General features: G+C 40.0%; 1 protein-coding gene across 1 annotated transcript in view; it reads right to left on the bottom strand.

Moving 5' to 3' along the window:
* Nucleotides 1-14682, bottom strand: part of csmd3b (CUB and Sushi multiple domains 3b) — a 2154916-nt gene that overhangs the window by 551979 nt on the left and 1588255 nt on the right. The window contains exons 13-15 of the mRNA XM_073038951.1: nucleotides 11951-12133; nucleotides 6919-7245; nucleotides 2968-3162 (exon numbers count right to left, since the gene is read on the bottom strand). Of these exons, the coding sequence (XP_072895052.1) occupies nucleotides 2968-3162; nucleotides 6919-7245; nucleotides 11951-12133 (705 nt within the window). The remainder of the gene's footprint in view (nucleotides 1-2967; nucleotides 3163-6918; nucleotides 7246-11950; nucleotides 12134-14682) is intronic.

Raw genomic sequence — 14682 nt, 5'->3', positions numbered from 1 at the left:
CGGACATGGTGTCTATCAGAAACCCACTTACACGGCCTTATACTTCATCAAATACAGCCACCATCACATCTCCCAAAGTAGAACGGTTCTTTTTACTTTGACTAACTGTGTGAAAATTTTTTCAGACCCAAAGAGGCTCCCCAAGGAAACAACACAATTACGCACAACGTTCCTACAGAATGGCTACCAAGTTCAGGAAATCCATTAGGCCCTTAAAAGGGCTGATGGGAAAGCCAGGAAACCTAACAACAAGGAAGAACCCATCACTACAGCCCAGCTTCCCTATATTTGCACAGTTTCTGGAAGGATTGCTAGGATGCTGAAGAAATACCATCCACAAACCTGTAAGGAAGCTCAAATCACAGCTTATGCTGGTCAGAGATGACCTGGGACTCAGGTTAGCTGGTGTTTACAGAATTCCCTGTGAATGCAGACAGCAGTGTATATCAGCCAGACAGGATGCACGGTGGAAACCCACATCAAGGAGCACAGGAGGTGTATCCGTTTGGGTTACCCAGAGAAATTAGCGGTAGCAGAACATTGCATTTCAAGGGCTATAGGATTGACTTTGATGGCACAAAGCTACTGTGCCGCACCAGTGGCTTTTGGGACTGCCTGGTAAAGAAAGTCATTGAAATAAAACTAGAGGAAAATAATTTTAACCAAGACAAAGATCTTGCTCTAAGAAAAAACTGGAATTCAAGGTGCGACAGCAGAAACCTGATTGGATGAGGACTAACCAATCAGGAGGGATGGACTATGGGGTATAAATACCACCAGAATAGACATGCCTAGGCATCATCCCTGATGAAGATGGCAGAGCTTGACAGTGAAATGTCAGCTGTAATCAATAATTATACCCGGCTGGAAACCAGAGAAGAGTTTATTTATAATATACACTGGGATCCTTTTTCTTCTTGGTTACTTTTTCCAACAACTTTTTTCAAATTTGTGAGACATAATCATCCATTCTCCAAGCCGTGCTGACTACTCCTCATCAACCTCTGCCTTTCCAAATGCTTGTATACCTTATCACTCACAATCCCTCCAGTAACTTAAAGGTTACAGATCTTAAAATTTACTGGTCTATAGTTCCCAGGTTTTTCTTTGCAGCCTTCCTGAAATAAAGGCACAAAATTAGTAACCAGCAAGTCTTCTGGCACTTTACCTATCTCTAATGATGATGCATGCATCTCATCCAGAACTCTTGACAGTTTCTTCTCTGGCTTCCTGCAGTTTCTTTGATACACCTGATCAGACCTTGGTGATTTATCTATTTCATACACTTTAAAGTATCCAGTAAGTCCTCTGCTGTAATGCAAATGATCCTCTTGATACCTCATTAACTATCTTATGTTCTGAAGTCTTCATGTGTTTCTCCATGGTCAAATAGAAGGGATATATTCATTGATGTATTTGCTGGTCTTCTGCTGTTCCACACAAAAAATGTCCACTTTGTTCTTTGAGGAACCTTTCTCTCTTTTTCACCCTTAATATACTTATAAATTCTCCTTGGGTTCTCCTTAATTTTCTGTGCCATAGCTACCTCATGACTCCCATTTGCTTTTTTTTTTGAGTATTCTCCTGCTTCCTGTATACACCTCCAGGGATAAATTTGATTTTATCTGCCTATTCCCAACATATTCTTTCTCCTGGCCAGAGTTTTCTACCAGGCTTGCTCTTCATTCTAAGAAGAACATGGATATATTGAACTCTCAATATCACACATTGTAAAGGACCCCACTTGCTAGGCATCCCTTTGCCTGCACCATACTCCAAACAACTTTCGCAATTTCCTGCCTAATAATACCAAAATTTCCCTTGCCCCAATTTAGAACGTAGAGTTGCATCCTGCAAGAATCAGAGATTCGAGTTCATGCTGTCCATGTGGAGTTTGCATGGCCTCTCTGTGACCACATGTATTTGCCCCAGATGCTCTTGTTTCCTCCTGCATTCCAAAGGCATGCAGGTTGGTAGGTTAATTCCCCTCAGTAAAGTGCCCTAAGTGTGCAGCGTGCAGGTGAGCGTTAGATTCTGGTGGGTGGGGGGAGGGGTGAAATTGATGGGATTGTTGGAAGAATATAAAAGGGGATTAATGTTAGATTAGTGTAAATGAAGAGCTGATGATTGGTTGGGTCTCAAGGCAACTTCCATGCCGTAGCTTGCTAATACTCTATTTTTATAAATGCCTTTAAAAACAGAAAGCTGTTAAAACCTATCAAGATCCATACGATATAGGAACAGAATTAGGCCATTTGGCCCATCAAGTCTGCTCTTTCATTTTGTCATGGCTGATACATTTTCTCGGCCCCAATATTCTTTTATGCCCTTATCAATCAAGAATCTATCAACCTTTGCCTAAAATCTAAGTAAAAATTTGACCTCCACAGCTGCCTGTGGCAAAAAAATTCCACAGATTCAGCATTCTCTGGCTAAATAAATTCCTCCTCATCTCCTTTCTAAAAGGACACCCCTTTATCCTGAGGCTGTGTCCTCTGGTATTAGACTCTCTCACCATCAGAAACATCCTTTCCACACCCACTCTACTGAATCCTTTCAACATTTGATAGGTATCAACGAGGTCACCCTTCATTCTTCTGAATTCTAATGAATACAAGCCCAGAGCCATCAAACTCACTTCATATGACAAGCCTTTCAATCTTAGAATCACTTTTGTGAACCTCCTTTGACTCCTCTCCAGTGTCAATACATCCTTTCTTAGTTAAGAGGTCCAAAGCTACTCACACAACTCCAAGTGAGGCCTCACCACTGCTTTATGAAGTTCTCTGTGTGGGGAGCAAATCCTAATTGGAAGTTCTCTTCCTAACAAGGTATTTCTTGTGTGCTGCATGTGGATGCCTCTCAGTTGATCAACTTTGTTGTTCCTCCAAATCTGGAAAAGTTAAGCTTGAGTGGTCAGATGAATCGAGCACGAATTGTCTCATGCGCTATCATTTTGTCAAATACCTTCACATTTTGGAATTGGTCCACTCCACATGACTTTTCCATCTTTCAGTACACAGGTTATGGTTTCTGTCCCTTGAGTTTTTATGAATCCTTCTTCACAGAGAACAGATACCGAGTTTCCCAACTGGAAATTGTCACCAAAGCGTCGTCCATTAATGGGAATGCCAGGATCGGGACATTCATTGTGGCCAAACGCTATGGGGAGAAGGGAAACAATAATGGTCAAAAGTCTCAGCATAGGTTTAAATCTGTCAGATTATTGTAAGTACAGGTATTCTGCAATAAACATAAATTTAACTGTTTAGTTCCCGAGAGTCTCCTGGTCCTGATAAAGGGTATCAGTCCGAAATGTCAACTTTTTATTCCTTTCCATAGATGCTGTCTGACCTGCTGAGTTCCTCCAGAATTTTGTGTGCGCTTTTTTGGATTTCCAGCATCTGTAGAATCTCTTGTGTTTATGAGTTTCCCTAGCAGTTTATTATATGCTTTTGTTTTCAAATTTCACTACAGATTTTATGCATGCACGGACATTTCAGTGCAGGGAGTGCCATGGTTGAATATAAGATTTTGAAAAGGAAATGTGTTCTATTTTCTAGAAATCTAACAAGTTTCCACTCTCTGTTTTAGCCATTGCAGTTCATCCTTTCTTAGATAAGGGACCCAAAATTGCTCATAATACTCCAAATGTGCTCTGACTTGATGGACAGAGAGAGCCTGTCTAAGATACCAAAGTGCTGGATTATGGACTGTAGTTTCTGATGGCCTCTAGATCAACATCTCTTAGGAGGCTTTTCCTACTGCTTGCATGGTGGGAATTCAGTGTTTCAAGTGGGGGAAGAGGGAGGGTCTCTGCTTCTGCTGCTGATTGTGCAAAGGGAGGTAGTAGTGGGGGCTTTAGGGTTCCTATGCTTCCATCATTCATTCTATAATGCTTCTTGTTCCACGGTTGTCTGTGAAGTGTAAGAACTTCAGGTTATATACTGTGCACATTCTCTGATATTAAATGGAACCATTTAAACCAATGCCTTTTAAAGTCCCAACATTACATCCTTGCTTTTATTTTCACTTCCTCTTGAAATAAATATTAAGATTTCACATGCCCAAATGCATAGCTATATGTTCAATACAAAAGCCTCACATTATCCTATTTAATATGCATACATTAATTATGCATATCATAACTTCTCTTTCAAGAAACTGATCAGAATATGATTTCTAGTCTGATGGTATCCATAACAAGAAAAGTTGCCTTATATTTACTTTAATCGAATGGAAGAGAACTAGAAACATTAAGAAGTAAAGCCTTTGGCCGCACTGTCAGTATTAAATAGAAATCAAGTTGACAAATGTCAGAGTTAATATAACATTAGAAAATCCAGTCACATCAATGACATCCTTTTAGTGGTGTCTTCTATCAAGGATATAATGTTGTTTTAATATAAAATTAAAACAGAAAATGGTGGAACCATTAGGTAACAAACCCAAATTAATGTCTTCATGTCTTTATGCTCTTCATCAGAACTGGTCAAGAGAGAAATCAAGGTGGTATCAATCTATAGGGAAGATGAATGGGTCAAACGGAATATCCTGAGAGGACAAGATGGCTGGAGGGATAAGTGAGGTCATGTGATTAGTGGGTTACTGGGGACAAATGGGGTGGGGGAGGATAGAATAATGTCTTTTGCTTTTGAAGGATAAAAACTGAAGACAGTTAGGGAGTGAGGACACGGACACAGGAACGTATAAGTTGTGAAATGGAGGGCCATTGGACATATCCAGCAGGCCAGGCTAAAGGAAAGAGAAAATCTGAGAAGATATAAAAGATGACCAAATATGTAGAACCAGAAAAAGTAAATCCTGTAGTTTTTTGAAAATCCCTCATTTCCTTTCTGAAGGTATGTGAGGGCAACTTTCCTTGAAATTGTGTGTCATTTGATAATCAACGGACAACAGTGTAATGGGATAAAAACAAGCAAAGTTAAACCAAAAAAAACCCAGATGTTGATGAAATTAATATGCAGTAAAACAATGATAATGATTGGGTTGGTGGAGGTTTATCTGCAACATTAACACCAGCATAGAAAGGTTAGCTAAGATAATTTATTGGAAATAATTTGGAAAATGTGTAGCTTGGGTGGTTGATGGTTGGGTTATGTTGTTCTCCGAACAATTGTAATTTTGCCTGCATTGGCTCATAAATGGGATCGAGGTCTACATGTCTGCTTGGAGAATTGTTTGCTGAAAACCATTCTTCTAGGAATTCTCCTGTAGCCAGTTGATGTTCTTGGATAGTTGCAGGCAACTATGCAAGCAAAATTCCAGACAATGTACAGAGTTTGCCACCCAATCAATCAGTGATGAGCCCTCCTCCCTTCGTCACAACTGAGCTTCAGTAATGACGAACAGTCAGCTGATTGGTAAGTATATAAAGGACACACCCACAAATGAACAGAACGTAAATAATGTCTCCTCATATGGTGATGAAACATTTGCAAATGGATTGCCAAGATCGGAGAACAACTTAAGTCAAATGTAATTTATTAATAAAATTATCATTATAATAATAATTTACTTCAAAGTAAATATTGAGTTGCCATTACTGATTTTCTCTTCCTTGCAAATGACATTAAGGTAGATAGAGATGAAAACACCTTACATTCATATTTGATATGTAAACAGCTTCTTTGAAGTTAAACTTTTTGAATTAGCTACAAACATTTGAAGGAATTAGTTGATCATAATGAAATGCATTTTTCTAATGTTTCTTCTATAAATCCCAGGTTAGACCACACTTGGAATATTTTGCTTAGTTGTCGTGAATTCATCATAAGCACGATGTGGAAGCTTCAGAGGATGTGCAGAGGATATTTACCAGGAAGCTGGCTGGATGAGCAAGCTAGGGCTTTTCTCTTTGGAGAGATGAACGATGAGGAGTGAATTGATAGAGGTGTGCAATATGATAATTCAGTCTGTCCCTACTTTAGGCAATAAGTTATAAAATTAGGTTTCATGTCTTATAAAAGGCCTGTTTCACTTGTTTGGTGGTGAGACAGGTGACAAATCAGCGGTGCAGCCTCAGTTTTAGCAAGGATAAGGCCTCAAGCCGCAGACCGGGTGAGGAGACATCAGGGCAGTGTAGTGGGCATCCATGCTCAGTTGGAGGCTGGCTTCTCCTCTCAGTGCCGCCTTCTAGTGTTCAACTGGTGGAATGACAGGCTGGATTGCTGGGAACTATACCATCAGTTTGCATGTCGCTCAGGGTCTTGAACTATACATGTGTTTTCTTGCGTAATGATGCGTGTATGTTTTTATCTCATTATTTTGAATGCATGCTATGCACCTTGGCCCCAGAGGAATGCTGCCTCGTTTGCCTGTATCCATGTATAGTTTGAATGATAATTAAACTTGGTTTGATTTGATTTTGATTACGATTCAGTTCTTCACCTCTGCTTGTTAATACTAGTTTATTTTTGAATAAGGGTAGAATTCCTACTACTTCCAAGTCAACTAAGTAAATTGGAATGAAGGAGGATGAGAGGTGACTTGATGGAGGTCTACGAGATGATAAGAGATGTTGATAAAAAGGACAGCAAGATACATTTCTCAGGGTGGAAAAGCTGATACAAGAGGAATAATTTTAAGGTGATCGGAGGAAAGTATAGGGGGAATGTCAGAGGTAATTTTTTTTTTTACACAGAATGTGGTAGCTGCCAGGGGTGGCGATAGAAGCAGATATTTTAGGGACACTTAAACTCTCAGATAGGTACATAAATGGTAGAAAACTGGAAGACTATATAGGAGGGATTAATCATAGTGGGCTGAAGGGCCTCTCTGTGCTGTAGTGTTCTATATTTGATGTTCTCGCTTCAGTATTCAAGCTTTTAACACATTGTAATAAAAACAAATTATTTTTAAACACTATCATCAGAAACAACAGATGAGAGAGCATACTGCTGTATGTGATGTTAAATCCCCGTCCGGACATCGAGTGATCAGCTTGGAACTCCAACCGCAGAATGTGACCATTGCTGGTGAGATGTGAGGGAACCTCCGATCCGCTGAACGTGCCCAGCAGCGGGGAATCAACCGACTCCCCATCTTTAACGGCAAGGAAGTCAAACTGGGATTCCAAGTCAAAATCGTTGAAAGACAGATGAATTCGGCTCCCTCGAGTGGCAACGATTAGCCAGATGCAGTTCATGTTGTTGCTGTACCCTTCAGGGTAATCAGGTGAGAGTACCGTTCCAACAGGTGCAGTGAAGTTTGATAGACAAGGAACTGTAAACAAATAATTTACATTTAGGAAAGTATCAGGTAGTTCCCATGTAACTGAAAGTGTTCTTTGAAAGGGATAATTATCACTTAAAATACTCCGTTAAATGGAGTCACACATTTGGTTCTGATGGTAGAATACACTCAGTGGCCGCTTTATTAGGTACAACCCGTACACCTGCTCGGTAATGCAAATATCTAATAAGCCAATCATATAGCAGCAACTCAATGCATAAAAGCATGCAGGCATGATCAAGTGCTTCAGTTGTTGTAAAACATTAGAATGGGGAGCAAATGATTGTTGGTGTCAGATGGGGTGGTATGAGTATCTCAGATACTGCTGATCTCTTGGGATTTTCATGCACAACAGTCTCTAGAGCTTACATAGAATGGTGGCATAAACCAGTAACACCAGTGAGTGGCAGCTCTGTTGGCAAAAATTTCTTGTTAATGAGGGAGGTCAGAGGGGAATGGCCAGACTAGTTCAAGCTGACTGGAAGGCACCAGTAACTCAAATAACCTTGTGTTATAACAGAAAAGCATCACTGACTACACAACACACCAAACCTTGAAGTAGATGGGCTACAACAGTGGAAGACCAGAAACACATACTCAGTGGCCACATAATTAAATACCTCCTGTATCTAATAAGGTGGGCACTGAATAATTATATCAGTATAAGGCTAACTTGGCTTACTTACCATACAAGCTTGAACGAGCTCATACAAAATAAATGAGATAATGTTGCTTCATATTGTTTTATTATTAAACAACCATACTGAGTTAATTGCAAAATTGTCCATTTGGAAGCAGCAGGTGCTGTCAAAAATAATCTACTTAATCTTAAATTATTGTCTTTTCTCTATTTCACTAAGTACTTGTATATCTAAACATTAGCACAGTCACACTAGTAATCTGTTCATATTTGTTGACATATCTTTAAATGGTTCAGCACAGACCAGATGGGCCAAAGGGCCTGCTTCTGTGCTGTACTTTACTATGACTCGATGTAGCCTTATTTAGCGCTCTGGAAACTGTTTGGCATTTAATTTAAAGCAGTTGATGACTTTATTCTATTAATAATTTCCAGTTTTTAAGAAATTGTCATGAACTTTATTAGGTTGTTAGTGATAGAACAAATCACAATACAAAAAAAAAATGTCCTTGGACGTACTGTACTAATGCATTAAAATGTGCATTTGCAACATAAATTATAAAGTGCAGTCAATTAAACGGCAGCTAAAGCAATATCTCCAGCCATAGACGTTCTTTGTGGTACAACAAATTGGAACCAAGCCCTTCCATAACTGGGACTTGGAACAATATCCAGCTTAGGCATATGGCAGGAATATTTATCTCTGATGACTATGAAGGGTTTTAAGTTAAATTAGTTGGGACAGAGTACAATTCTGAGTGGGCATAATTCCACTGTGCAAACCTGCTTTCATAATTAAAGGTTGGAGCAAAATCATCCTATTTTCTGTATGTTCCTAAGTCTGACAAGTGGAAGTAACAAATGTAAGCATTGAGGTTAATCTGACTTTCACGTTAGGATAATACACAATCATTATTTTATGCCTTTATTAAAAACTGGGGAAAAGTAAATCATTAAGGCTCTCTGACTGAAACATCGACTCTATGTTCCTCTCCACAGATGCCGATGGACTAGCTGAGTTCCTCCAGAATTTTGTGTGAGTTACTCTGGATTTGCAGCATCTGCAAAATCTCTTGTGTTTGTCAATATATTGAATAGGCTATTTGCAGTTTTAGTTAAGTGAACTCTCCAGTGTAAACTGACTTGCTGCAGTAAAATGGTTTCTAGATCAGAGATTATCTGAGAGAAAACTGCATTATTACATCCTTGTGAAACAGGCAGATTTGACATTACACGAGACAAGCTGTCAACCCCCATCTGAATTTCCTTTTACATTGTTTCAGTCCAAAGACCTAAGATATGCTGAGATTGGAGGTAGATAAATTCATTGGTGAAGTGACTTCGTTATGAGCCTAAGAATATAATGTCCTGGAGCAATAATCAGAGATATATCAATTCTAAACAGTATACAGACATCTTCAATCAAGTCTTTAGTATTAGTGGGTGAGCAGCCAGGCGTCAGTACCAATGACATGCGTAGGAAGGGTGACAAGGTCCTGCAAATTGAGTTCAGGGAGTTAGGTGCTAAATTTAAGAACAGGACCTTGAGGGTTGTATTCTTAGGATTGCTATGTGTGCCACGTGCTAGTGAGGGAGAAAAGAAAGATGATAGAATTTACCACATGATGAAGGAGATGGTGCAGGAGGGCTTGCCTCAGATTTTTGGATCTTAGGTTCGCTCTTCCAGGGAAGGTGGGACCTGTAAAGAACTGGAGTGGGGTCTAATATCTTTGCACAGGGGTGTTCAAGAGGATGGGAACCAGAGTCAGAACAGATAGTGGAGTGGTTGTGGGGAAAGATGTTGTTTGGCCTACATACAAAGTAAAGTATCAATAGATTAAGCATGATGGGATTCATGTTCTGTGTTGTGTATATTTCAATGCAAGGAGCATTGTGGATGAGCTTAGGGCATGGATCAGCTCATGGAGTTATGACTTTGTAGCCATTAGTGAAACTTGGTTGCAGGAAGGCAGGACTAGCAGCTTCATGTTCCAGGCATTGATTCAGACATGATAGAGTAGGAGCGATTAGAAGGGGAGAGATGGCATTACTCATCAGGTCGAATGTCAAGGCAGTGCTTAGACAGGACAAACTGGAGAGCTTGTCTACCAAGGTTATACGGGTGGAACTGAGGAATAAGAAAGGAATGGTCAAATTACAGGAATTATATTATAGACTACCCAACCGCAAGATTTACAGGAACAAATTTGTTAAGAGATTGCAGATTATTGAAAGAAACATGAGGTTGTGATAGTAGATGATTTTAACTTTTCAAATATTGACTGGGACTCCCATACTGTAAAAGGGCTGAATGGGTGGAATTGTCAAATGCGTTTAGGAAAGTTTCCTTAATCAATACATAGAGAGGCCCCAACCAGAGAGAGTATGGTACTAGATCTCCAATTAGGGAATGAGACAGGGTAGGTGACAGAACATTTTGCATCTAATGATCAAAGAAGGATGTGCATAGCAGGCATAGGCAGGTAGGAACAAATGAGGTACTTGAGGAGTATAGGAAATGCAAAAGAACCCTTTAGAAGGAGAGCTGAAAGAAGGCATGAGGCAGACAAGGTGAGGGAGAATCTCAAGGGGTTTTGCAGATTTATTTAGATCAAAGGGATAGCAAGAGACAAAATTTGTCCCCTGGAAGATTAGAGTGGTGGCATCTATGCATGGAGTCAAAAGAGATGAAGCGAATCTTAAATCAACTTTCTTTTTTGCATCTGTACTTAATTGGGAGATGGACACAGAATCTATAAAAGCGAGGCAAAGCAGCAGCAAGGTTGTGGACCCTATACAGAGGAGGAGGTGTTTATTATGTTGAGAAAAATTAGGGTTTATAACTCTCCAGGACCTGACAAGGAAACAACATTCCTGCCTCTATCTTACCTATCCTTTATATGATTTTTGGGATAGATAAGATCGAGGCCGGAAAGTTGTTTCCACTGGTGGGTGAGACAAGAACTAGGGGAACATAGCCTCAAGCTTCAGGGGAGTAGATTTAAGACAGAGATGATGAGGAACTGCTTTTCCCAGAGAATGGTGAATCAATGGAATTCTCTACCCAATGATACAGTGGAGGCTACTCCTGCTCTTATTTCTTATGTTCTTAGGTGTTCCCTCAGACCCTGTGGGAGGCAAATGCAGAAATTGCAGGGGCTCAGGCAGAGATATTTAAAACATTCTTAGCACGGGTGAGGTGCGGGAGGCTTGCAGGATAGCTGATGTTGTTCCATTATTGAAGAAAGGCTCTAAGTAAAATCCAGGAAAGCATAGGCTAGTGAGCCTGACATCAGTAGTGTGTTGGAAGGTATTCTAAGGGACCAGACATAGAAGTATTTGGTTATAAAGGGACTGATTAGGGATAGTCAACATAGCTTTTTGTGTAGTAGGTGGTGTCAAACCAATCTGATAGGGTTTTTTGAGAAAGTTAATGATGTCAAGGCAGTGTGGATTGATGGATGTGGGTTTGATCTCAACATTTAACTGAAATTTGGATAGGTACATGGATGGTTTGAGTATGTCTATGGTCTGTCTGCAGGTCAATGGGAATAGGGCAGATTAATAATTCGGCATGGTTTAGTTGGGCTGAAGGACCTGTTTCTGTGCTGTAGTGTTCTATAATTCTATGATTCTAATGACTATGACTATGACATTTTCATATCAACATGCTTCATTCAGGCTATGGTTTATAACCAATTTCTAAATACCCCCAGATGAGTGGCTTGTAAGCTTATTTAAAAGACTGATTTCAAAGACACCAAACATGCATGTTGTCTGTCAAAACACTCTCATAATTAAAGCTAGAAACTAATGGGACACTTCCCCTTCACTTAATGTTGACTAAAAATAATGTCAATTACTGATCTAACTTATTACTATGAAGGGGCAGAAGGCCCTTGGATCTCCTCAGCACAATCCAAAAACAGTCCAAACTAGAAAAGTGCAAGTAAACACAGTAACCTTTGAAGGAGAAAGCTTTTAGGCTTACATTCCACTGGCTCTTGGGGCATAACAGAAGCATGACATACAGTATAGTATAAGAGCAATACTCACAGATGCAGATGGGCACATTTGCTGACCATTGATTGTTGTCTTGACAAAGCAAGGATTTTTCTCCGATCAGTTCGAATCCAGATTGACACTGAAATCTCAAAATGTTCCCATTGGAAAATCCATCTGTATCTCTTATGCCATATAATGGAGTCCCAGGATCACCACAACTCTCCTCATCAATTTCTGTGAAAAAGAATGGTAACAATTTTATAAAAAATGGATTTCCAAATCCTTTCCTTCTGAAATTTCATGTTTTGCGAATTCCGGGCAATATTTCAAAGAGGCACAGTGGAACTCTGGTAGAACCATTGCCTCACTCGGACCCGAGTTCAATCCTGACCATGGGTGTTGTCTTTGTGGAGTTTAAAGAACCTCACCATGACTGATGCACCACCAATAACTCTCGGAGACGTGAGGTGAGAGATAGGCTTTTATTATCTGGAAGAGAGCACTATCAGCAGCAAGAGACCATCACACAACATTCTGGAGACTGAGGGAGGAGCAGTGCCTCCAATCGCCTTTATACAGAGATCTGTGGGAGGAGCCGCAGGAGCAGTCAGGAGGAGGGGGCATGTCCAGACAGGTATATGTAGTTCACCACAATGACCATGTTGGTTTCTTCTGGTTGCCAAGATTCCCTCCCATATTCCAATGACTGCTTGGTTAAGTGACCACTATTAATTGTTCCTGGTGTGTGGTCTCATGACAGAAACTGTGAGGGTCTTAATAGGGATGTGGGAAGAATACAAAAATTGGAATTATTGTGGGATTAATACATGTTGATGGGACTAGACAGATTAATGGTTTGGCACAGACTAGATAGGCCAAAGGGCCTGTTTCTATGCTGTGGTGTTCTGTGTCTCTATGACTCCAGTGTAAATAGCTGGCTGATGCTCAGCATGGATTCACTGGGCCAAAGAGCCTGTGTCTGTGGTGCATCTCTTTATGACTCCATGGCTCTATTAATCTTCATCCATTCTGAACCTGGGACATGCTCCCTTATCACTTCTGTAATCAAGGAGAAGGTACAGGAGCCTCAGGACTCATACTACTTGTTTTAAAAACAGTTTCTGAATCAAGCTCTTGAACCAAAGGGGATAATTTCACTCAACTTCACTTGCTTCATTACAGAAACATTCCCACAATCTATGGATTCACTTTCAAGGATGCTTCACCTCATGTTCTCAATATTTATTGTTTATTTATTTATTTATTTATTATTATTTCTTTATTTTGTATTTACATAGTTTGTTGTCTTTTGCATATTGGTTGTTTTCCTTTTAATTAGGTGCGGTCTTCCATTGATTCCAATATGGTGCTTGGATTTAGTGAGTATGCCCGCAAGAAAATGAATCTCAGGGTTGTATATGGTGACATATATGTACTTTGATAATAATTTACTTTAAACTTTGAACTTTTAAAGTGGTAGAACTTAGAAGGGAAATCCCAGGCCATAGGGTCTAGACATGAAGAACAATGGCGAAAAGAAATAAGATTTGTTTGCGCTGAACAACAGACCAAAATTGGAGAAGTGTATAACTGGACAGGGGTATGATTATGGAGGGATTTCAAAACAAAGCTCAGAACTTTAAGGTTGTGATGTTACTTAACCAAACTTTATTTTAGTTTTCAACTCAGCAGAAATAGGAGAGACAGAAGAACCACATTAAGATTTGTTCACTTTTCTAGAGGATGGGGGACGAGGGGTTAGCCAGGAGTCCGTTAGAACACTCAAGTTTGGAAGTAAGAAATATCTGATTGAAAGTTGCAGCAATAGATAAACAGAGATGGATGCTGAACCAAAGACGTTACAGAGGTGAAAATAAAAACACAAAATGCTGGCAGAACTCAGCAGGCCAGACAGCATCTATGGGAGGAGGTAGTGACGATGTTTCGGGCCAAAACCCTTCATCAGGAGAGAAAATACACAGTTACCAAGTCTCTGAGAGTTAGTATGGAGGGGACAAAGCTGGTGGCACATATAAGGATTATAGCGTCATTCTTCACAATATCTAGTTAGAAGCAATTGCTGCTTTCCAGTAATGAATGTCAGACAGAAAGGCTGAGTATTTACAAACAGCTAAGGGGTTGAAAGAGATTTAGGTGAGATGCTTATGGAAATTAAGTCTGTTTTCAAACAACCCCATCAAAGCATAGAAATTCAATGAGAATATGAGGAAGCTATAGCTTCAGAGAACTTCAGGGATGTTGGTGTTGGAGAGGTTAATGTATGTAATTCTCTGGTTGTGTTTTGAACCACCCAGCTGAATAACAAGGGAGAAGGATGTTCCAATAAAGATAATCACAGGTGGCATTCAAGTAAAAAAAAAAACTAGAAGGAATAATTTATCCACTCTCACTATGATTTTTATGTCATTTGATGCAGTTGCAAGGTCAGCTATCCAAATGGAGGCATAGAGTCATAGAGAAATACAGTACAGAAATAGATTTGTTGTCCCAACTGGTCCATGCCAACATAGCATCCTCCCTGCCAGTCCTAACGCCCACATTCAGAGCATAACCCTCCAAGCCCTTCCACTCCATTTACCTATCCAAATGTCTCTTAAGTATTGCAGTTGTACCAGCATCAATCATTTCCTTGGGCAGCAGCTAGTCCGAAAAATTCACCACCATCTCGATAAAGATGTCACCTCTCTGGTCTCTTTTGAATCTTTCCCTACCTATTCTGTATCTGTACCCTCTAGTTTTGGACTCCCCAACCCCGGGGAAAA

This window comes from Hemitrygon akajei, chromosome 1 (assembly GCF_048418815.1).
Source record: "Hemitrygon akajei chromosome 1, sHemAka1.3, whole genome shotgun sequence".
Taxonomy (NCBI): Eukaryota; Metazoa; Chordata; class Chondrichthyes; order Myliobatiformes; family Dasyatidae; genus Hemitrygon; species Hemitrygon akajei.
Note: the sequence above shows the minus strand (reverse complement) of the source record. Positions and strands in the feature narration are given on the sequence as shown.